Source organism: Crocodylus porosus, unplaced genomic scaffold (genome assembly GCF_001723895.1).
Source record: "Crocodylus porosus isolate Cpor-Errol unplaced genomic scaffold, CroPor_comp1, whole genome shotgun sequence".
Classification (NCBI taxonomy): Eukaryota; Metazoa; Chordata; order Crocodylia; family Crocodylidae; genus Crocodylus; species Crocodylus porosus.
Genome location: NW_017728906.1, coordinates 162,043,180 through 162,068,464, shown reverse-complemented (window position 1 = coordinate 162,068,464; position 25,285 = coordinate 162,043,180). Strand labels below are relative to the sequence as shown.

The 25,285-nt window shown below is 44.4% G+C and overlaps 1 protein-coding gene across 1 annotated transcript in view; it reads left to right on the top strand.

Annotated features, from left to right (window-relative positions):
* KL (klotho) overlaps positions 1-24,074 on the top strand; it is a 72,746-nt gene extending 48,672 nt beyond the window's left edge. Inside the window, exons 2-5 of the mRNA XM_019530087.1 lie at positions 6,156-6,666; positions 10,977-11,245; positions 13,025-14,141; positions 23,208-24,074. Coding sequence (XP_019385632.1) covers positions 6,156-6,666; positions 10,977-11,245; positions 13,025-14,141; positions 23,208-23,545 — 2,235 coding nt within the window. The 3' untranslated portion in view covers positions 23,546-24,074. The remainder of the gene's footprint in view (positions 1-6,155; positions 6,667-10,976; positions 11,246-13,024; positions 14,142-23,207) is intronic.
* Positions 24,075-25,285: the final 1,211 nt, after the last annotated feature.

Genomic DNA, 25,285 nt, shown 5'->3' with positions numbered 1-25,285 from the left:
TAGTTTTTGCCCAGAAACACCCAAGATTGAAAAGCTTCTTATCCAGTCAATACTGGATACTGACGCCAGATGGTAGATCATCTTGAATGAGGTGGATGTTGATGGTCAGGTAGATGATGAACAGGGTGGGGGCGATCATGCAACCTTGTCTTACCTTGGCCTGGATGTGGAAGGTGTCACTTTCAGATCTTCCACTCAGGACAGTGGTGGTCATATCATCATGCAGGAGCCTCAGCAGGGTGACAAACTTCAGCAGGCAGCCATGGCATTGGAGCATGGTCTGCATAGCTTCATAATTTGGGAGGCACCAGTCACCCATGCTTGGTGCTGTTGCTGCCTTTAACTTGGACTTGTGTTGGGGAGCTTACAGTTTATTTTAGGATTTATTATAGGCAATCTAATCAGGAAGAGAAGGTGGCTGAGGCAGTCTTCAAGCAGGTGACAAATCTGTCCAAAAGATATGGGATGGTACTGATGGGAGACTTCAGTTTTACAGACATCTGCTGGAAGAACAACAAAGCCAGATATAAAATATCAGTCCAGTTCCTAACTAATATGGAGGACAACCTTCTGTTCCACAAAGTAGAGGATACAATTAGGGGATCATCTATCCTGGATTTTGTTCTGGCCAACAGGAAATAACTGATGGAGGATGTGAAGATGATGGACAAGTTGGGTGGAAATGATCTCAATATGACAGAATTCCAGAGACAGTGGAAGCATGAGGTCAACAAAATTAGGGTGTTAGATTTCAACAAGGTGGATTTAATTTGACTTGATTTAATAGGCATGGTGCCGTGGAAAGATGGACTGAAGCATAAAGATGCCCAGGAAGTCATGGAGCTTCTGAAAGGCACAGTATTGGAAGCCCAACAAAAAACTGTCCCAACATGATGGAAGCAGAAGAAGAATGGCAGGAGACAAATGTGGTGGCATAAGGAGGTTGTAAATACCTCAGATGCAAAAGGAAAGCATACAGATAGGCAGGTCACCAAAGAAGCATGAACATGTTGTGATTATGTTGGAGGACCAGAGTGCAATTCAGAAGGATCTTGATATATTGGAAAACTGGGCTGGAGCCAATAGAAGTTCATTGTTGACAAATGCCAGGTGTTAAACCTTGTGAGGAAGATCATAAATACAAATATAAAATGAGTGATACCTGGCTCAGTGGCAGCACTACCAAGAAAGATCTGGGAGTTTTGGTAGATCACAGACTTGATATGAGTCTGCAGTTTGTAGCTGCACAAAGGTTGAATGTGGTTTTGGGATGCATCAATAGAAGTATTAGGTGCAGGACACAGGAGGTGATAGTGCCTCGTTGCTTGGCACTGGTTAGGCCTGATCTAGAGTATTTTGTGCAGTTTGGGGCTTCACATTTTAAAAGGGACATGGAGAAGCTGGGGACATGGAAGGCAACAAAGATGCTAAAGGGCTTGGAAGGCAAGTCATAGGAGGAGAGGCTGAAGGAGTTAGGCATGTTCAGCTGGCAGAAAAGGTGCTTAAGAGGGGACATGATTGCAGTCTTCAAGTATTTACCATAAGGAGGGAAAACATCTTTTTTTCTCTTGTTGCAGAGAGTAGGATATGTATCAATAGCTTGAAGTCGCAGATGTGTAGATTAGTTTGGATATCAGGGAAAGCTGCTTCACTGTTACAATATTGAGGCACTGGAATAGACTGTCTTGGGAAGCTGTGGCCACTTCATTACTGGAGTGTTCAAGAAGAGACTGGACAGCCGTTGGTTGCAGATATTCTAGGCGTAAATATGTGCAACTGGGTGCATGGCTCAGGGGCAGGAGCCTGGCTATGGTGGGGGGTTAATGAGTACAGAGGTATGCTACCAGCTGATGGGGATGATTGCTTGTGCTTAGAGGAGGTTAAAAACGCCCAGGGAGGGGAGCTGAGGAAGAGGGGAAAGACTGTGGTACTGAGGAGGCAGCACAGAGCCAGAGTTGCCCTCTCTAGGTCTGAGAAAGGACTGCTTGTTTTGGGTTAACCCTTGTTGTTTCTGTATTTGTTTGTTTTATTAGTGATGTTGTTTCCTGTGGGGGTAGGCTTGTGCCAGGGAAAATAAAAACTGAGTGACAATATGCTACACATGGTAGAGAACATGGGCATTTAAAATCCAATGTCAGCCACAGGGACTAGAATCTTGCTAAAACTGGAGCGGCTTCAGCAGCATCAATAGCAGTAGCTGTTTCAGCAGCTCCAAAACAGCAGTTCCAGAGAGAGCAGCATGAAACGGCTATGACAGTCCCTCCCTGCCCCCCTTGGATATAAGACAGAACCCTCGCCCGTGCTGGTGAGTCACCAGGCTCCCCAAGGCTAGAGGGTGGAGGCCTCATCAAGTTGGGACCTGTAGATGATCTGGAGGCTCACCTCACAACCTTTGAGTGGGTGGTGGAGTCCTATCAATGGCCATAGGACACATGGCCTGTGAGGGTGACCCCTCTGTTAACTGGGGAGGCACAGGCCATTTAACAGATGCTGGGAGCAGATTCAGCCCAGGATTGTAAGAACCTTAAAGTAGCCATAGGGTTTCACAGGGGAGACCTATTGCCCTAAGTTTTGAGTGGAGACTTGGGACCTGAATGCATAGCCACATGCCATGACCCATAAGCTAAAGGACTCGTGTGCTCACTGGCTAGATCTGGACTTCTGGTCAGGTGCAGAGATTGTGGAACTGATGACTTGAGAACAGTTTTGTGCTACCCTCCCAGTAAAAATCCGCAGGTGCGTGTACCATCACCACCAGGTGGCCAGCCTGGAGAAAGCCACGTGGAAGGTAGAGGACTTCATGTGGAGCACAGTTAGACTGCTGGGTTTCCTGGAAAAGCTGGCAGCCTCCAGGCTCAGGGAGGCCAGGGCTATGGGACAAACAGGACAGGTCTCTAGGGTCTGATACCTAGGGCATTAGCTCCATCTCCCCTGAGGCCCCATGCAGGAGTAAAACTCTTGAGTGGGCCCCCCAGAGAAGAAAGCCATGGGCACTCTCACAGCCCAGGCAGAGAAAGGGAAGACTCAAATGATATGCTTTTCCTGTGGGGAGAAATGCCACTGATATTGAGACTGGCTGCAGATGGACTTTGGGCACTCCTATGCCTTTGTCTCAGAAGTGAGGCAGAAGAGCCCAGACCAAAGGTGATCTGTAATCTCTGTAAAACTCAGGGATGTCCATGTGGTAGGGCTCATAATCTCAGGCTCTTTTAACATGTTTGTGCATGAGCAGTTTGTGGGTCTGGCAGAAATCCCAGTAGGTGAATGAGTGTATGTTACCTGCATTCATGGGGAGACCCAACTCTACCTCATAATCCATCTGTGCCTGACCATCGGGGGAGAGAAAGGGTATCTAAGAGCAGCAGTGGCCTGTTATCTAGCCTACACTGTGGTGGTAGGGCTCAGTTGGGACTTGATGGCCAAGTTGATATGGTTGGCCCAGAGAATGGGCAAAACCCAAGCTGACCCCAGGGCCAGAGAACCAGAACTAGGGGAGACATTTTCCTTTCCTTTTCAGCCCCAAGCTTTTCGGACTTTTACCGAGGTGATTCTGAGAGCGGTGGGAGGCCCTTGCCAGCTAAAGGAAGAGGGGTCAATGCGATTTGGACCCCCTCCAAAGAAAGCAGAGGATCAGAGAATCATCAGGAGGTTGGGGTAGATCAGGTGGAGGAAAGCTGAGTGATGCCATAGTGGATGCAAGCTTAGCAGCCCAGGACCCCCATTTTAAGTTGCAGGAGGACAAGGTCACAGGGGCATGAGAGTCCCAATTATTGGTCCCAAAACAGTACCATGGCCAGATTTTGAAACTGGTACATAATGTAAAATGGGGGTGGGGAGGGAATTTGGTGGTGGAAAAGACCCAGGATAGAGTACTGCTGAGGGTTTTTTGGCCTGGGGTATACTAGGAAATCAAAGACTATTGTGCATCCTACTAGCTTGTTGCACCTCAGCTTGCTCATAACGTGACACTAGCGTCCATCTCATTGGTTGGCATACCATTTGAACAGGTTGGGGTTAACATGATGGGACCCCTGGAGCCCAGTTCAAGGGCATCCAACTTCATCTTGGTTGACTATGCCACCTGCTACGCCGAGGCTGTGGTGATCTGCTCAACTTCAGCACAAATGGTGGCCTCTGAGCTACTACAGATTTTCTCCTAGGTGTACATTCTTAAAGAGGTTTTAATGGACCAGGGCATGGCCTTTATGTCCCAATTGCTACAGGAGTTCTGGGGCTTGTCAAAGGTCTATTCAGCAAGGACTTCAATGTATTATCCTCAAATGAATCACCTTGTTGAAAGATTTAATCGAACACTGAAGGGGATGTTGAGGAAATTTATCTCAGAGGAGCTGCGAAATTTGGATCAGTTATTACCAAATTTGTTGTTGGCCATATGAGAGGTTCCAGTCTTCCATGGGCTTTTTGCCCTTTGAGTTACTATAGGGGAGGCAGCTCCAGGGCACACTAGACCTCCTGTAAGAGTCCTGACAGGCCCAGGGAACAGCTACACAAAACATAGTTTGGTATGTTTTGAAGCTGTGGGAAAGATTAGACCTGTTGGAGGTCCTTGCAAAGAAAAATCTTGAAGCAGCCTGACAGGAGCAGGAACAGCAATACAATAAAAATACTTGTTTCTGGATCTACTGGCCAGGGTATTGAGTTTTACTATTGTTCCCCTCTTCTAAGAGTAAGTTGCTCATGAGTAAGTGGCAAAGTCCTTTGGTGATTCTTAGGCAGGGGTGGACAAAATGGCAGATCTGGCCGGCAGCTGGATTCCATTTCCTAGCAGTCCCTGCCTGTGTGGTTGGGGCCAATCTCAGTAGAGACCCCAGCCACAGCTGTGCTATGATAGCAAATTTGGGGTTGCCATGGAGACTGGCCCCAGACATGCTGCAGGGCCAGTCTCCAGGGCAGGGCAGGAGACTCCGGAGTTGCAGTGGGGGGTGTTGGACCCCGAGTCCATGTAGCGCCCAACGACTAGGGAGACAATGGTCCAGTTGCCCATGGATCATGTTATTAGTCAGAGCAGGGAGGAAATACCAGCACACATTGCTCGCAACAGCTTTATTTGAAATGGAGACAGCTTTGGAGAAGGGTCTTATGCCATAAAAGACAGGGACCAGCCCTGAACAATAGTTCTTTTCACATTTTATACACCTTGGTTCATACTCCTTAACATTCTCCTGCCTTGTTCCACCTCCAGTTCCACTCATTTCTCCTCCCATTTCAAGCTCCTCATCTGTTTGCTGTTTACTTCATTAATATGGAATTGCCTTTGGATTTCCTTCATTTACATGCCTCCCTGCTAAGAGCACATGCGTAAGACCATGAACACAGATACTCTTGGTCACTTGCTGGTTCTTTCTTGTTCTTTGCTGATTTCAGCACCATCTCCAAGGTTTGGCTTCTGTCTTATCTCCTGACGATAGCTGGTGGGCTGCATATTGTTCTTACATAGCAAATTAGACACTTTACACACTGTCTGTTTGTTAGGAAACTGCTTGCTTAAGCATTTGCAAACTTAGATGCTTTTAATATATCAGTTAGCCTTGTGACTAGCCGCTTTTTGCTGAGGCTCAGGAAAAAGCCTTCATTCAGCTGCACACTCAGCACCCCCAGATTCCATATTGTTACCCCAACATCCAAAATCCATATCTTTACCCTAATGGGGCAGCTTGGGCAGGGCCAGGGAAGAACTGTGATCTGCAGCGTGCATGTGTAATTTGTATCCAATTTTAAAACATTTTTGAAAAGCAAAAAAATAAGTCATGATATCAAATTAAATTGAAAAGTATGCTATTTAGCTTATAATAATTGTTTTTTCAGGCTAAATCCCAAATTTTATTTAATCATACAAATGAGGAGTGCAGTGTATAAATTCAAACACATACCTTTTAAAGGATCATAATTGCTAGTTTTCCAAAGCAAGAAGATGTTGCTATTTTGTGTTCCTCATGATATTATCATATTCTGGTTAGATTATAAATTAAACATTGTAGCTCATTGATAAGAGAATGAGGCTGAGGCTAGGGACTTGATGGCTGGGCTGTTGCTAAGTTAATACTAAACTTTGTAAGCTGAAAATGATGTTCTTGTTGCTAAGTTGCTCAAGACAGAAATTCAAATGAATTTATTATGACTTTTCTTCTTAACAGGCACATGCCAAAGTCTGGCATCTCTACAATGATCATTTTCGTCCAACTCAAGGAGGCGAGGTGTCCATTGCCCTTAGCTCTCACTGGATAAAGCCTCAATACATGAGTGAACAAAATATTAAAGAATGTCAAAAATCCCTTGACTTTGTGCTTGGCTGGTTTGCTAAACCCATATTTATAGATGGTGACTACCCAGAGAGCATGAAGAGTAACTTATCATCTCTTCTGCCTGAATTCAGTGAAGCAGAAAAGAAGTATATCAAGGGAACGGCTGATTTTTTTGCTCTTTCTTTTGGAGCTACACTGAGTTTCCAGCTCTTGGATTCTCACATGAAATTCCAGCAGGTAGAATCATTAAGCCTGCGGCAGCTCCTTTTCTGGATAAACAGTGAATATAACCATCCAAAAATTTTCATTGTGGAGAACAGCTGGTTTGTTTCTGGAAGCACCAAGAGAGATGATGCAAAGTATATGTATTATCTCAAAAAGTTCATTATGGAGACATTAAAAGGTAGGACAGAAGATGAATTAATGTTTTCCTGACAAAACCTATTGTGCAAAATATCTTAAGGAGGATCATTAAACAAATGTTTAGAAACTTAATTTTGGTTTTATACATGTTCATTATGCAGTGAGATTCCAAATAATTTTTTGACATTCAGCATCAACTGTCAATGCCTGTAATATATATGGGCATCACTTCTTTGGTACTATTCTGGTCTGTCGTTAAAACCAATTGTAAAACATTTGGGCATTTATACACATGGTCTGGGGGGTGGGGGGATGGGGGGCAAGCTTTAATTAGAGCTTCTCAGAGGGCAGCTCTCTGAGGTGTTCTACTTAAAACCCCTGGAGTGCTTTGTGTATCAGCATCCCTGTGCTGAAAAATGGCAACACGGGTGCTTTAACTGAAGCTTGTTGAATGAGCTTTAGTTAAAGTGCCCCACCGCCATTTTTCAGTGCAGGGATGCTGATGCATGACATGCTGGAGTGCAGTAATTACCGTGCTCCAGCAGATTCAATTAATCTAGTCTGCTCCAACTTGCTGTAATTGTAATGCATCAGAGCAGCCTCACTACTCATGTGTAGGTGCCCTTTTGGTTTCAGTGGGAGCAATGTAAGCTCTTTGTTAATGATATTATCTCTGTATTAATTGTGTTGTGAGTAATTATAGAAATTTAAGTGTTTTAGGTAGGTGACCAAGTTACTAAAGAAGAATCTATCTAAAATGAAATACTTCCTGAAAGCATCACTGGATGCAATGTAGAGTTGAAAACCATGCTTTGATATAAAGACATGAAAGTCCAGTTGGTTTTGAACTTGATTTCTCTCTTGTATCCCATATCAAGACTTCAGTGAAATTAGTCCTTATTTACACTGGTCTCATTTTGAGAAGAATGATGTCCTTGAAGTTTTATGTGATTCTACATGGTTTTTAGCAATTAGTAAAAACTTTACTTAATTTAAAAAGTTGAAAGTACAGCTTATTTCATTGACAACTTTCATTTCTAGTGTTTTCAAATTGCAAAGCAGATTCTTTTAGTCCTGCTTGTCATCTATAACCAGTTGGGATGATTATTTCCAGTTGTTAATTTTAATTATCTTAATGTTTTGTTTTGTTTATAAGACTTTTTAATTGATTCACTTATCTGATTTTTTTTTTTGCTCCAGTGTTTTTTTCAGCACTATTGACTTAATAATTGATTCTGATTAAATGACATTTATGTTACATTGCAGGTTTTTTTTCCCTAGGAGAGTGAACATTATTTCTGTTTGCTTCTTGGCTGAAATAACAGATCTCAAGAATGTCGTCTTGTTTTTCATTTTCTGTTGTAAAATCCTTATCATTATAACTGAAGTAAGAGCTGAGCAAATGTGCAACATGTATCTATGATCTGAAGAATACTATAAATAGAGGGTTTTTTTCATTATTGCATGTCTATTGTTAGTCACTGAAGACAGCACAGCTCTGTGCTACTAATTTCCTCATGCTGGATTGGACCTCTTTGAAGGCCAAATCTGGCCTGTGAGTCATAGTTGGTGACCCTATTTTAGTGGTTAGGATATTCAGCTGGAACACAGGAGATCTGATTCGTAGATTGTTAGGGGCTGGAAGAAACCTTGCAGATCATCGGGTCCAGCCACCCTGCTCTAGGTAGGAAGACAACTGGGGTTAAGTGACCCCAGCGAGGTGACTGTTTAGTCTTCTCTTGAAAACCTCAAAGGTAGGTGAGTGCACCACCACTGGAGGGAGTTTGTTCCACAGTCTGGACACCCTGACTGTGAAGGAGTTTTTCCTGGTATTAAGCCTGAAGTCCTCCAGGAATTTGTATCCATTGATCCTGGTTTTCCCTGAGGGTGCCCTAGTGAACAGTTGTTCACCAAGTTTCTGATGCACTCCTCTAATGTAGTGGTAAGTCGCTATCAAGTCCTCTCTCAACCTTCTCTTCTTTAGGGTAAAGAGGCCCAGGTCCCTCAGCCTTTTCTTGTATGGTTTGCCTTGCAAGTCCTTGATCATATGGGTGGTTTTTTTCTGGACCCTCTCAGGTTTTTTCCATGTCCTTATTGAAGTGTGCCACCCAGAACTGGATGCCGTACTCCAACTGTGATCTCACCAGTACTGAATACAGCTGGAGTATCACTTCCTTAGTTTACACAGGGTGCGTTTGTTGATGCATGCCAGCCTGTTATTTGCCCTGATGACCAACGCCTTGCACTGACAGCTCATACTCATGTGATGGTCAATCATTACACCTAGGGCCCTTTTGGCCATGGTGCAAGTCAAGCGGTCACCACCAAGATTGCATATATGTTGAGGGTTGTTTGCCCTCAGATGGAGCACCTTACACTTGGAAGTGTTAAACTTCATCTGGTTCCGGTCTGCCCAACTCTCGAGCCTGTCCAGGTCCTCCTGTATTTGCAACCTATTTTCTGACTTGACCATAACTTGGTGTCATCTGTGAACTTGGCCAGCGAACTTTTCACTTCCCTATCCAAATAATTGATAAAGGTGTTGAAAAGCACCGGTCCAAGCACAGACCCCTGAGGGACACCACTGGCCACTTTGTGCCAGGACAACACAGATCCATTCATGAGAACTCTCTGGGTCCTGCCCTGTAGCCAGTTTCCCACCCGCTCAACCGTTGAGCAGCGGAGCCCACAATCTTCCAGTTTTCCCACAAGGATATCATGGGATACTAGAACAAAAGCCTTTTGGAAGTCTAGGTATATAATGTCTACCTCATCTCTGATGTCCAGGTGGCGAGAGACCTGGTCATAGAAGGAGATGAGATTGGTAAGACGAGACCTACCAATGACAAAGCCATGCTGACTGTCATTCAGAATCTTACCTTCTGTGAGCATAACACACACAGATTCTTTAATGAGCTTTTCTAGGATTTTCCCTAGGATGGAGGTTAGGCTAATTGGCTTATAGTTGTCTGGGTCCTCCTCCTTCCTCTTCTTGAAGATGGGCATAATGTTGGCCCTCTTCCAATCCTCAGGGATTTCCCTTGTGCACCCTGAATTCTGAAAGAACTTTGCTAAGGGTTCCGTGATGACCTTGGGCAGCTCCTTCAGCACTCTCGGATGAAGTCCATCTGGTCCTGCTGACTTATAAATGTCTAGCTTTTCTAGTTGGCATCGCACCCACTCAGCATTTGCAGCGGGGAAGCGGTCAGTCCTGGTATGTCCCCAAGGGGCCTTATCTCGCTTGACTTTCCCCTTGGTCTGGTGAAATACTGAAGCAAAGTGAGCATTCAGGAGTTCAGTTTTTTCCTGAATGTCAGTTACCAGCCATCCGGAGGTGTTAAGCAGGGGTCCCACACTTCCATTTGTTTCCTTTCTACTGCCTACATACCTAAAGAAGGACTTTTTATTGTCCTTGACTCCTGTAGCTAACCTAAACTGAGTTGCTGCTGTGGCTTCCCTGATCATTTCCCTACAAGTGCTGGCCACTGTTGTACAGTCCTCTTTGAGGACCATCCCTAGCTTCCACTGTGTGTATGCCTCTTTTTTTTCTTTTTTAAGAGGACCACAATGTCCCTATGTTCATGTCCTCAGGTTTATTTCTGCTAATCTTTTGGGTTTTTTTAATTAACAAAAATTTATGCATTTTAAATTTAGAAAAAAGGAAAATCTATAAAAATGGAAATCACTAAATCTGAAAGTAAAGCTGGAAGGTCCCTTAAGTCTGGAGCAGTTTTGCATCCTACTTCAGATATAAGGTATTTGCATAAATATTTAAGCCAGAAAACATTCTAAAAACAAGAAATATGAGGTGTCTGGAAAATCAAATGAAAGAAGTATTGCAGCATTAACACTGTGATTTGCACTGAGTAGTAGTGGGTCATGAGATGCTACTGTGCAGACATTACTATGCATGTATTAGCACTGACAAACATCTTTTATGTGATGCTACTGTGCAGTAGCCTCATAATACTGCACAATAGTGTATTAGCACTATCCATGCTGTGACACGCGGATGCTCAGTATTTTTCAGCTACTGCACAGTCGGCGTCTCATGTAGACATGCCCAGTTAGTACAAATCCATAATATAGATACCCACCCATGTTGAATTGGTATTTTTTCATTTTAATTTTTGAGAAGGTCCTTTTGTTTTTGCATAATTTCTTTGGGCAAAATAGCAAGTTAGATCCAAAACCCACTGAACTCAATTGAAAGCTTTACTGAATGGGCTTTGATCAAGTTAGTGATATTAATTTAACCTATTGTATTGGTCTGACATACAAATACTACAGCAGTTTTTAATATGAAATGGTACCCATGTGAAGCCATTTTGATTTTTCTCCTTCTCTTAGCCATCCGGTATGATGGAATTGATGTCTTTGGATACACTGTTTGGTCTCTCATGGATGGCTTTGAATGGCACCGAGGATATAGCATTAGACGTGGATTATATTATGTTGATTTTGAAAGCCATGACAAGAAATTTATGCCAAAGTCTTCAGCCTTGTTCTACCAAAAGCTAATAGAAAAAAATGGCTTCCCGCCTTTGCCTGAAAATCAACCAATAGCTGGGATGTTTCCATGCAACTTTGCTTGGGGAATTGTTGACAACTACATTCAAGTAAGTTTGATGAGAAAAGCCAACAGACCCTTGAACCAAATCACCTTGGAAGTAAATAATATTGCTGCATATTGCTCTCATTTTCACTTTGGTAATATTAGATGGATAACCATAATGGTTTGGGGAGTTGCCAGCTTATTATAGCTGCATCTTCTACATAATATATTTCCAGCCTTCATTTTGTATAGTAAAATTCTGTTCCGAGATTGGGTCGAAAAGTAGAATTTTTAGTTTAGATTTTCCACAAAGACAAAAGTTTTCTTAAGGCTGAAGGATAGCTTTGCCACCCAAAAAGTAAACTACCCGTTTTTTTACTCTGGAAACATTGCATCCAGGTTATATGATACATTGATTTCCAAGAAAATTCAACAATCATTGTCTTTCTAGATTTCAAATAAGTTGAGACTGGAAATGGAACTGGTGCCCTTGGGATCAATAACAGCTATACATTTACTATGTCAGTCATCTGGAGACAGTTTAAAAATAAACAAACCCTTCTTCAAATTAATATTTTCATTTCAAAAGGACATACAAATATTTTGTGCTGTAAAGCTGAGGTAGTGTGATTTGTAGATGCATCACAGTGGAAAAACACTTTTGACAGCATTCCTACAGTATTAGTGGAAATGCATGCTTTAGTAATTTACAAGGGACAATTCTCCAGAAAAGCAATTTCCCTCTGACATGCCGTTTTTATTACCTACCTTTATAAGCACAGCACTGACCTCTCCTGAGAAAAAACAACTGATTTGCAGCAGCCCTGTACAGTTCTACAGAGCCTCAGTTACTGGCCCAACATCGGGTTTAGGCTGACACCTGCTTTTGAAACAGAGGGTCAGTCAAGGAAATTTGTGCTTAAAGGTGTATTTTATAAAGAAAAATAATTGGCACAGTCAGGCATACATTTTTGTACCATTTTTCCTATGAAAGTTAAGCTGTCGTGGTAAGGAGAAAGAAGGTTTTATTGTGTGCAGTATTTTTAAACAGCACACTTTACAGCCCTTTTTGTGTTTGTAGTGTTTATTAAAAATGATTTAAAAATGTATGATGCTAAGAAGCCCCAAGTGCCTACCCCTCTCACTGGCTTCAGTGGGTAGAACATGTGCTTCACATATCTGGGGCCCAAAAGATTTTTGGGAAATTGATTTATTGTCTGAGTGATTAAGATAACTCAGAGATCAGACCAAAAATTACAATTCAGAAAACAATCTAATAGCTTAGCAGTGAATGAATGGCATTTCCTAGTTCAGTATAGTAGTAGAATGAAGGGCATTTCTTCATGAAAAAGCAATATTTTCTTTTGCTACTTGAAAGCATGCTAAGAATCAAAATAAGAGAATTTATTTCTTTTTTTCACCATCCCAAATAATTTATTTATTTTTGTTATATGCTAAGCAATTGTTTCTTGTAGAAGGAAGGATTAAGGGAATTTTAATGGGCAAAAAGTTTCCAGTACATCTTTATTTTAAAGAAATTTATTTTAAAATGTAAGTTATCCATAGAACCATAGGGTTTCTGTGTTATCCTTATAGATTTTCATTGGTTGTCCCTGAGTTATCCCTAGATTCTTTCTCAGAACATTTGTATGAATCAGAAAGGGTAGCAGAAGATATGGTCGGTGTGTTAGAAGGGAAATGTGCATTTATTTTGAGTCAATTCCCAGTTAAAAGCAATATTTCGCTTATGACTATTAGTGGGGAAAAATGTGTTTGATGGCTATGAATTTTCTGAGTAATTAGATCTGATCAATCAAATCTAATGTTTCTCTTTTCTTCTTAGGTAGACATAACTCCTTCCCAGTTCCTTGACCCTAACGTGTATTTGTGGGATGTTCACCAAACTAAGAAACTTATTAAAGTTGATGGGATTCTTGCCCCAAAACGCAAGCGTCATTGTGTTGACTTTGCTGCTATTAGACTACAGATCTCTCTGCTGCAGGAAACGCATGTAACGCATTTCCATTTTTCACTGAAATGGTCTTTGATTCTTCCTTTGGGTAACCTGTCTCTAATCAACCACACGCTTTTACATTATTATCAGTGCTTTGTTAGTGAACTTCTCCGAGTCAATATAACTCCTGTTGTTGCTTTGTGGCAGCCTATGGCAGAGAACCAAGGGCTTCCTCTCTCATTAGCAAAATATGGAGCCTGGGAGAACACAGAGACTATCCAAGCCTTTGTTGAGTATGCCAGGCTCTGCTTTAAAAATCTTGGTCACCGTGTCAAATTTTGGATCACAATGAATGAACCCTACGTGAGGAACCTGACTTACACTGCAGGGCATAATCTGCTGAAAGCCCATGCTAAGGCCTGGCACCTATATGATAAAGAGTTCAGAAGATCTCAGAAAGGTAAAATATCTATAGCTCTGCAAGCTGATTGGGCGGAGCCAGCCTGCCCATTTTCCAAAAATGATCAAGAAGTTGCTGATAGACTTTTGGAATTTGATATTGGATGGCTTGCCGAGCCCATCTTTGGGAATGGTGACTACCCCCGTGTGATGAGAGAATGGCTTCACCAAAGAAACAGTGTTGATTTATATAATTTCCATTTGCCTTATTTCTCTGAAGAAGAAAAGAAATTAATCCAAGGCTCATATGATTTTTTTGCCTTAAGTCATTATACAACTATCCTCGTGGACTGGGAAAAAGAAGATCCGCTGAAATATGATCACTACCTTGAAGTTCAAATGATAAATGACATCACGTGGCTGAACTCCCCCAGCAGAACTGCTGTGGTGCCTTGGGGGTTGCGGAAATTGCTAAAGTGGATTAAATCTAAGTATGGTGATGTCCCAATTTATATTGTAGCCAATGGAATTGATGATGATCAGAATGTGGTTCATGATAAGCTGAGAATATATTACATACAGAATTATATCAATGAAGTTTTAAAAGGTAAGGAATTCTTGGAATTTTCAGTGTATAATCCTTTCAGTACTGAAATACATTCTTATGAAGCTGTTTTTGTTTTTGTTTTAAAAAGGCACAGCACTTATCATGTTATGTGGACTTGACTTAAGTTATACTATAGTTATACGATACTATAGTTTATACTACATACATTAGTCTTTGGGGGCATTTATACATGTGCTGCATGGAGGTGGGGGGTGCTTTAATTAGAGTGGCTCTGAAAGCTGCTCTAATTAAAGTGTCTGGAACGTCACATGTATCAGCGTCCCCGCACTGAAAAGTGGCAGCTGGGGTGCTTTAAGCAAAATTTGTTGAATGAGCTTTAGTTAAAGTATCCCTGCTGCCATTTTTTCAGCACAGGAATGCTGGAATCTGCTGGAGCGTGGTAATGACACACTAATTACAGTGCATCGGAGTAGCCTTGATGCACGTGTATAGGTGCTCAGGTATACAAACCCGTTGTTTAGTATTCGAAAGATCAATCTTTCATGTTCTGAATAAAGCAGACAAGTCATATATCCTTAAGCAGCTGCAGTTTTGCTGAAGTTTTGGTAGTTGCAAAATGTGTTAGCAAAATTGGTTTTCTTTCTCTTTGATTGTTCTTTCAGTATCTCCTCAGGACTTTCGCCTTTTGTCTTTTCTGTAGGAGTATCACAAGAGTTAGTCAACTATCCATCCCTCATTTCTATACCCTGTCTGAGTGACCTCATAAGCATACATCTGTTCAATAATCTTTTTCTTTATTCTTTTCCTGGCTGGTTCTACATTGCCTGGTTCCTGTTTTATTGGTTGAAAGATTAAAGGCAGGAAGGGATTGTTTTGATATAAGCACTATATCATAGTACATTCCATAGGATTTTCCTGAGTTAGCTACACCCCCCCACCCCACCCCTTCCAGTCCTCCTGCTCATTTCCAGGCTTGGGAGGCTGGAGATGAGCAGGAGAACGAGCAGGAGGCTGGAGACAGCAGGGAAATGTCTCCAGCACATCTTCAGGGGCTTGTCTCCAGCCTTCTGCTTGTCTTCAGCCCCCTGCTCATTCTCCTGCTCTGTCTCCAGTCCTCTGGGGCTGGAGAGGAGTAGGAGAATGAGAAGGAGGCTGGAGATGATTCAGAGATTTCCCTGATCAGCTCCTGCTCTCCTTTCACTGCCACACCTGGCTTCAGCCTCCCGCGCTGCCTGCACCTTAGCAGCAGCAGCAGCAGTCAGGGCCACTCAGGGCCTCATGGCACAGCCCTGCCTGCATGATGGGGGGCCAGTGGGGCTCAGCCCAGGTCACCTGGCACCTGCACTGCAGCTGCTGTATCTCACGGTGCGGCCCAGCTTAGCAGGGTGCTGTGTGCTGTTTGGAAGCTTGGGGATGCTGTGTCTGTCACCTGTGGCTTGGCGCTGCTCAACCTGAGCAGCTGGAGCTCTGAGAGAGTGTGTGGTGCCCCACCTAGCCAGGCTGCACCAGTGTGATGTGGCAGCATGGGTGCCAGGCATTTGGGGCCAAGCCCCACTGCCCCCTGTGCAGGGTGGCTGTGTCATGAATCCCTGAGAAGCCCCCACTGCTGCTGCTACTGTTGGTGAGTGGCGGAGGGCTGGAGCCAGGCAGGAGAGTGAGTGGGGAGGAGTGGGGGGAACAAAAGGGGGCTGGAGTTAGATGTGTTCCCCCCCATGGTCCCCTTCCCCCATTCTCCAGCCTCCCCAACTTACCTTGCACAAAGCCGGGTCATAGATGCTAGGGTCAGAAGGGACCTCAACAGATCATCAAGTCTGACCCCCTGCCTAGGCAGGAAAGAGTGGTGGGGTCAGATGACCCCAGCCAGATGCATATCCAGCCTTCTCTTCAAGACTCCCAAGGTAGGGGAGAGCACCACCTCCCTTGGAAGCCCATTCCAAATTTTGGCCACCCTTACTGTGAAGAAGTTTTTCCTGTTGTCTGGTCTCTGTCAGTTTGTGACCATTGTTCCTTGTTACCCCAGGAGGTGCCCTGGTGAACAGAGTATCTCTAATCCCTTGCTGCATCCCCCTAATGAATTTGTAGGTGGCCACAAGATCATCTCTCAGCCTTCTCTTGCGGAGGCTGAAGAGGTCCAGGTCCCTCAGTCTCTCCTCACAGGGCTTGTTCTATAAGCCCCTAACCATATGAGTGGCCCTCCTCTGGACCCTCTCGAGTCTATCAACATCCTTCTTGAAGTATAGCGCCCAAAACTGGATGCAGTACTCCAACTCCAGTCTGGCCAATGCTGCACAGAGGGGAAGTATCACCTCCTTGGTTCTGTTTGTCATGCGTCTGCTGATGCATGATAAAGCGCAGTAAGCTTTGCTGATGATTTTGTCACACTGACAACTCATGCTTATCTTGGAGTCTACTATGACTCTGAGAACGCTTTCTGCTTCTGTGCTGCTGAAAGGGTCACTTCCCAGCCAGAAGGTGTGCTGGATATTTTATGCACCCTAGGTGCAGCACTCTGCACTTGTCCTTGTTGTGCTGCATCCTATTGTGTGCTGCCCACTTTCTAAACCGTCCAGTTCTGCCTGCAATCGTTCTCTACCCTCCAGAGTGTGCACTTTAGCCCACAATTTAGTATCGTATGCAAACTTGGACAGAGTACACTTCACACCCACATCCAAGTCACTGATGAAGATATTGAAGAGTACAGGTCCAAGGACCAAACTCTGCGGAACCCCATTATCTACATCCTTCCAGGTCCGACCCATCTGCTAGCACACTCTGGGTGCAACTGCTAAGCCAATTTGCCACCCACTAGGTCCCTGCAGCTTGCATCGCTGCCTGCCCTGCATGGACAGGCAGTGTGCTTCAGCACTGGGGCGAGGGCCAGCCATAGAGACACTCTGGCTGGCTACCAGAGCATCTGTGGAGGACTGAGCCTCTAGTTGCCTGTGTGCCCTGCCCTGCTTTTTTCCTCTGGGGTATTTTTTGACCCCTGGATACCCAGGGGCCTAATTTTGCCCCCATGCTGCAAATTTGCAGCATGAGGAATGTTTTTTTTGTTTCTGAACATGCCTCTTGAAGCATCTTGAAGGGAGTTGAGACACTGCAAGAGGCACACGCACGCTTGTCTGAACACACCCATAGAGTTTTGCAAAAATGAACTGATTGATCTGTGTAAGAGCCCAGTAGGAGGAGATGTAATATTACTACCTCATTTTACAGATGGAGAGGCTGGGACAGAAGGTCAAAGTGTATTTTTCAAGTCTGAGAGAGAGTTATTTTCAGATACAAGAGGAGAATTCAGGGTTTACTGTCTGTTCTTGAACAACTGGATATTGCTTTTTAAATTTATACAGTGAAATCTCCAAAGTTTGCAGATGATACTAAATTAACCCAGGTAGTCAAATCCCAACATGAGAGGAGCTGCAGAAAGATTTCATCAGGCTGAGTAGGCCAAAATATGACAAATGATCTTCAGTGTTGGTGAGTGCAAAGGAACGTACATGTGGAGTGCAAGGGAACGTACCCACAATGATGCATGCGTAGTACTGGGTTCTGAACTAGCTGTTATGACTTGGAAACGAGACCTTGGAGTCATTGTAGCTTAATCAAATGTCATCTCAGTGTGCAGCAGCAACCATAAAATGCCAGTGAAATGTTGGGCATTAAGAAGGAAAAAGAAAACAAAATAGAAAATATCGTCATGCCACACTACATAAATCCATGGTGTGCCCACACCTTGAATGCTGTGTATTTCTGGTTTCCACATCTTAAAAAGGATGTAGTAGAAATATAAAAGGCTCAGAGAAAGCAAGCAAAATGATCAACGTTACAGTTGCCATACAAGGAGACTGAAAAGGTTAAGACTGTTGTTTGGAAGGGAGAAGGCTAAGGAAGGATATAATAGATGTCTGCAAAATCATGAAGGGATAGAGAACTAGGGTACAACTACTGAAATTAGTAGGAGGCAGGTTTAAAGCTAGCTTTTGAGAGGATCAAGAAGAGGACCACCTGCATGATCTGGGGACAGCAGGGCAGACCCTACAATAAGAGACTGCGGGACCTGAACCTGTTCAGCCTTCACAAGAGAAGGCTGAGGGGGGACCTGGTGACAGTCTATAAACTCACTAGGGGGGACCAGAAGGGTTTGGGAGAGACCTTGTTTCCCCTAGTGGCCCCTGGCATAACAAGGAATAATGGTCGCAAATTGTTGGAGAGTAGGTTTAGATTAGACATCCGTAAGAACTACTTCACAGTTAGGGCGGCTAGGATCTGGAACCAACTTCCAAGGGAAGTGGTGCTGGCTCCTACCCCGGGGGTCTTTAAGAGGAGGCTTGATGCCTACCTGGCTGGAGTCATTTGAGCCCAGTTTTTCTCCTGCCCAAGCAGGGGGTCGGATTTACAAGATCCCTTCCGACCTGACTTCTGTGATTCTATGATTTATGCAGTGGAACTCGCAAGAGATTATAGAAGTAGATAGTGTAGCCAGGTTTGAAAAGGACTACAAATTCATGGCTGATTCAATCTATTAAGAGCTCTTAAACAGAACAGTCAGAGATGTTTCCTCTGGCATCTCTAAACCAATGATGGTGTATGCCAGGGAGTGAAAAACCAGAAGATAGATCCTGTTAGATCTAATTCAATGCTCTCCCTCTAAAGCATCCACTTCTGCCACTGTCAGACACAGGACATTAGGCTAGATGGATCACTGGTCTGACTCAGTATAGAACTTTCTTATTCTTATGGCTTCTTTCTCCCATCACTTAGCTTCCAAGTTTGAAGAGCCTCCCTGATGTAACTGCCCACCATCTCTCCACATAGTCCCAGCCTGTAGTTACTGGTCTGGCAGCCTAGTACCCATCCAGTACCTCCCATCCTGGTTTCCAGCACTCCCTTTAATCCAGGGGTGGGCAAAATAGAGCCTGTGAGCCAGATGTGACCTGCAAGGCCATTCTATCTGGCCCATGGGGCCCCTAAAATTTTTAGAAAATATTTATATGCTCCTGGCTGCCTGTCAAAGATGACAGGAGCCAGGAGCAGTAGGACCCATGGGGAGCCTCAGCAGGAACACAGCAACCCAGCCAGGGCCATCCTGGGGGGTGGGGTGCATGAATCGGGGTAAGTGCCCTGGGTCCCGCAGTTAGGGGGCCCCGCGGAGCTAGGCAGAGTGGTGCAGCAATTCCACACTGCCACCAGCTCCAAATCCGGCTGCTCAGCACCCCTCCCCACCACTGAATCCACTGCTGGCTTCCTTGCAACCTCCTAGGCTCATGCATCTGGGGGCATGGCCCCATATAGGCTGATTTGCCCCAGGCCCTGCTTGGGTTGTCGCTGAGCCCAGCCCTGCCCCACCCCCAGCAATTTCCCTGCCTTCCTGCCCCCGCACAGCTCCAGTACCACGTGGCTCCTGGCTGCATCACCCAACTAGGGAGCACGGAGCCCGCATCGGCACCAGGATGTGTATGTGTCGCATCACTACAAGGGTGTGTGTGTGTGTCCTTAGGGTAAGTCCCACATGCACAGCCCACCATGCACATGCACTCACCCCCCCCTTACACTGCCATACACACAGACCCACAATATACAAGAATAAGGCTTCATTTTAAGCTATTATATACAATCACCTCTATGTACACTACACAAACACATGTAAACCAGGACAAAAATATTTTTTGAAATCAAATTAATGAATGTTGTAGATGTTTGCTTTTTAAAATATAACTTGGTATTTTTTCTGGTTTCAAGATGGCAAAATCCCTAGTTGAAATGAGTACTTCTGTGGGCAAGGGGAGGGACTTCTGGTGGCAAAGTTCAGGGGTTAGGTGGCAGATCTTCCAGTACTAAGATGGCGACCAGGGGGTGGGGCACATGTGGCCCTCAACACCTTTCCAAAAGTGGGTAAGTGGCCCTCTGCCCATAGTCTTTTTCAATAATTGATTTAATTATTGGTCTCTTTCTTCATATTCTTTCTCTCTGGCAGGTAACTGGAGATGGGGCCTCCTGAAAAGTTTATACCTAGATTCTAGCGTTCTCATAGTTTATGGGATGTTGGTGTTTGAAGGCTTGTTTTGGTTATAGGGACAAAATATAGCTGCAAAAAAGGAAAAAATAGGGTCACATTGAATCTCCTTCTTGTCCTCTGAAATAATTAATTTTTCTGTTTTTAGAATCTCAAAAATCCAGTGTCAGGTAGTATTTAGATGCAGTAGGGTAGGTTTGCCTACGCTGTAATTTCAGTGATGTCCATGGCTCTCCATACAGTTATACCACAGTGAATCCAGCCAAGTATACTTTCTTTTCTTTTCAGTTTTCCTTAGGACTGAAACTGTCTTAAATGCCAGTTCTGGACAATTAGTTTCGCATCTGTAAGGTTGCAAGCCCCAGCCGCCAACCCTGCTGCACTCTCTCCCTCACCATGGGGGCCTCAATCTGTCCCCTCTCTCCCCACCACACATTGCCTATGCCTTCCCTGCCAGACTTACCTCCATTGCTGCCTGGCTGTATTGCTGGCCATGGACATGTGTGCGCACATTCACATGGTGCCCCCTGTGTCCCACTCCTCGCAGGCCCAAGCAGCTCCTTGCAGGCTAAAATTGCATTTTTCTCTCTTAAAGGAGAAAATCCGCATTTTTATTCATTTATCCACAGCAAATAGAAAATCCAGATCCCTGGTAATGATACATACAACATGCACCCCCTTTCTTCAAAAGCCTGTATCTGCCTAAGAGTACATCTTACAAAATGACATGGGGATAGTGACTTGCTAGAGCTGCCTGGTCTGAGACAGCGCAGTCTAACTGATGGGTCTCCTGAAACACTTGAAGTGTTAAATTGCAGCCTGGGGGATTTGCTGGCGTGGCTGTTGGAGCTGCTGTACTGGTATGGCACCAGAAGCTAAGGAGTAAGTGCTGTTATCATGTGCTTGATGTCCCCTCCTGGCTCCCTTCCCTGATGGTAAATTTGAGACCTTCAGTTGCTGATGGTAGCAGGGAAAAAGTGGGGACAGGTGACAGAAGTAGTCATTCCTGGTTTAAGATGTAGGTACGGCCCTTGTTTAAGATACAAAACTCAGGATGTGGAGCCATGAACTGCCAGTATAGTTCTCTCACCAGTCACTGTGTGCCCTGGGCACGCCTGTCAACCTCCTAGGCTCAGTATCACTTCACCAATGAGGAAACTTAAGCTATAAAGTAGTCTTTCTCCCTTGTGCAGATTTGGAGCATAAGTGCATAAAATTGCCCATATAGCAAAATTCATTATTAAAAAAAAATTGTTTTTAAATAACAGTTTTTACTCTCTCACCATCTATACATATAGATCACTTGCTCAGCACAGCACATAGCAGTGCAGACCTTTGACCCAAAGAGTTGTATTTTCTTCTTTGAAGAGCTTCCAATCTACAGCTACTAGAATAATATAGAGCATTACAACAGAAACAGAGTGATTAATGATCATTTTAATTGGAATGTGTCAAGGGTCCGCCAGGTGTAGCACAAAATCATTAGACAAGATGAGAGAGAAAAATGAATGGCTGAGATGGACATCAGTCTCTGGAGGTCTCACTTTGATGATATCTTCTCTTGTGTAAAGTCTTGCTTCTGGGGGTCTGCAACCTCCTGGCCATCAGCTCCTTGTAGGCTGTCCTTTGTCTGTGGAGCAACTAAACTCACCTCAATCTTGAGGTAACAGGAAACTCATGAGTAATGGCAACACAAAACAATCAGCATCCACTGATGGGCCCCTGGCTGGGGCCTTTTACCTTCACCCGTTTAAGAACTACCTTGCAGGCTCAGCAGCTCCCTGCTGTGCCCCTGGCAGTCATCTTGTGGGGCCCTCCTCTGGGTCCCCTCCCAACTTGGCCCAATCTCACCTGAGGCTGGGCTCTCCAGTTCACTCCTGCTGGTGCTCCTGCCACTTGCCTTGGCGGCCCCACATGGCTCTCCCCCTTGCATAGGCCCTGGGCTGTCGTAGCCCCGTGGCCTGACACCAATGCCCCTTTCACCACTCAGTGCAGTTTCTGGCTTCCGCCCCTACTTAAAGGCTCCCTGCCAGCATGGTTTTTCCGTGGCAGTTGGCCCGTTTCTCTTGGCCCCAGTGCCGCGTGCCTCTCTTTTACCACATCCAGTGGTGTGTTCTCTGCCTCTTCCTGGGACTCCTCCAGGGTGTGCTGCCACCGGTATTGCTGGGCCTTCCTCCCAGGGTGCCTCCCAGGTGTGCCACAGCCTCTCTTGTGCAGTGCTCCATGGCACCCCCTGGTTCTTCCCGGAGAGGCTCCTCGATGTGCTGCTGCTGCTGCTTCTCCTGCGCTGCTCTCTGGCACTTCCCAGCTGTCCTCCAGCAGCATCCCACAGCGTTCCCCTGCCACTATGCTCCAGCTTCCCCATGCTCTACCTCCAGCTGGTCTCCCAGCCGCTTTTTCATCCACCCACTCTTCTCTCTGACCCCACCTTCTCTCTCCACTGATTTGCAGGCTCAGGCAGTCCTGAAAATGGTGTGCCTGAGTCTGCCATCTTGGCGTCTCCCTGCAGCTGCCGCTCATTACTTCCCCTGCAGTGAGTGATGGGGAGAGTCAGGGTGGGCTTTCTCTTCCCCTTTCACAGGGAGTAAACAAAGAATATAACCTTCACCCCTCCCAACATACCACATAGAATATAAAAAAAAAAATTGAAGCCTATACTTCTTATACATTAAAGGAAAATTTATCTTTCTGCAATGGATTCCATGCCCTTGGACTTTCTCTGTTTATATAGGCTCTCCATGTGTGTGTAGAACACTGTTTGTGTGGGGTTTTTAATACCTTTTCCCAGTATGCCACTCTTACTATTAATATGTTAACATTTGTCAACCCTTACCACATACTTATATATACAGTGTCTTTTATTCAATATAAAAAGAAAAACTGGTAATCACTGATTGCATTTCATAGTAATGGCTGGCAAATACTTTTTAGTTACAACCACTGAGTGTATGTATGCCTAATTTCTTGGAAGAGCTGTTCAGACCTGTTTGAGATATAACCTTCCCTAATAGTGTACAGTAGCACACATTGTTGTTCTTAAATAAATAACCAATCTCTTTTCCTTTCCCCCAACCCCTTGTTTTCTTTTGCAGCCTACACTCTGGATAATGTCAATGTACAGGGATATTTTGTCTATTCTTTTAATGACAGGACTGCTCCTAAATATGGCCTCTATCGTTACGTTGCAAATCAGTATGAACCGAAGCCTTCCATGAAACATTACAGAGAAATAATTGACAATAATGGTTTTCCCAGTCCAGAAACGCCTGAAAGATGGTGCCCAGAAGAGCTTGCTTTATGTCCTGAATGCAGCTTTTTCCGAACCAGAAAATCTTTATTAGCTTTTATTTCCTTTATATTTTTTGCTTTCATTGTTACCATATTCTTCATTATTTACCACTCCAGGAGAGATGAAAGAAGGTATAAATAATGCTGCTGCTTCAGCTACAGTACTGACTACTATGTCGCTTGCATTCCTTTGGGAACTCTCAAATAATTATATGGCAATGTTGTAATCACTTCGGCACTAGGGAGCCCTTTGCACTGCCTAATGCTGTGAAACATTAAGGCTGAAAATGGATTGTGAACACAGGAAATCCTTTTCTGGGTTTTGGTATATTTGGTTTGTGACCTAGATTCTAGTGGTCAAATTTATCTCAACTTCAACTGGAGACCTTTCTTTGAGCAGATTATTTTTCCTTGTAGGCAAACACATTGCTAACCAAGACCTATATTAGTTTAACTGTGAAGACACTAACCAATTAATTCCCCTTGGACATAAATTGCTTTTTGTGGAATAATAGAAAAATCTAGATGCCAGGTTCTCAGGAGAAAGCCAGATGAGAAAGATAATAAGCTATCTTCCTGGTTAGATTTTACCCAAGTATCGCCTGACTAAAACCAACATTCAGCTGTAATACAGAAGAAGACTAAATAGAATTAGACTAAGTAACTAGACATCACAAAAGGAAAAAAAATAGTTCTGTTGCCAAACCATAAGTCAGGGAGTAAGGACATTGGGATTCTGTTTTTGCTATGCTAGTGACTTTGAAAGGTTGGCTTCTGGCATCACATTTCTTACCCACATTGTATCAGTTGGTGTTGGCAACCTCCCACAATGTAGTGTGTGCGTTTCTGTTTCTGACCTAAACCAGTCATTGGAAAAGAGCAGCAAAGTGAAATGGGTCATGTTTTGAGGGCAGGAGAGCTGGCCCCTAGCAAGGAAGAAGGGCTCATGCCTTGGAGATGGGGAAGGGCTAGGGAGGGATCTTGTTCTATTTCAGTTGGTGGACAAAGAGCAGGAATACCATGGGGTTTCCCAATGGCAGATGGAAAAGCTGAATAGATTTCTTCTGCCCCTGGTATCAGGAAACTGTATACCTGAAAATGGGGGCAGGGCTATCACAGCATTTAGTATCCAGAAACTTTCACTCCTATTTGTTGTCTTCTCCTAACATTTAATAAAACAAACCCAGAAATTAGCCACTGCCTAGATTCAAGCAGGTTAGGGAAATCTGAGTTGAGCTGAGGAAGATGGCTTTAAATTTAAGTGAGCCTAGGCCTGGAGGTTTAATGCCTTTATATCGCATATACATTTCACACCAGTATTCTGGTATCTTGATATCTTGTTTGCCAAGAATTTAAGTCTTGGACCATCTATTTGTGGAGCTTATGCATTAATTCTCTGAGAACTTGACCCAACTCTTATTGGAATGTTTTTGCTGACTGTAACACAGGGGTGGGCAAAATGGTGGATCTGGCCAGTGGACGGACTCCGTTTCCCAGTAGCCCCTGCCCACATGGCTGGGGCTGGTTTCCATGGAGACCGCAGCAGCAATTGCACTGTGATAGCACAAGGCTGGGGTTGCCATGGAGACCAGTCCCAGCAGCGCTGGCATGGGCAGCAAGGTGGGGAGCTGCTGAGGTCTTGTGGTGGTGACAGCATGGTCTGGAAGCAGGGCAGAGCTGTGATCTGCAGCCTACATGCTCCGGGCAGGCATGTGCAGGCTGCAGATTGCTGCTCTGCCCTGACTCCTTGCAGCAGTGACAGCGTGGGACAAAGCCATGATCCACTGCCTGCAGGCTGCAGATCGTGGCTTTCCGTGGGTCTGGACCATGCTTTTACCACCACAAAATCCCAGTGGCTTTGGTGCAGCTCCTTGCCCCACCG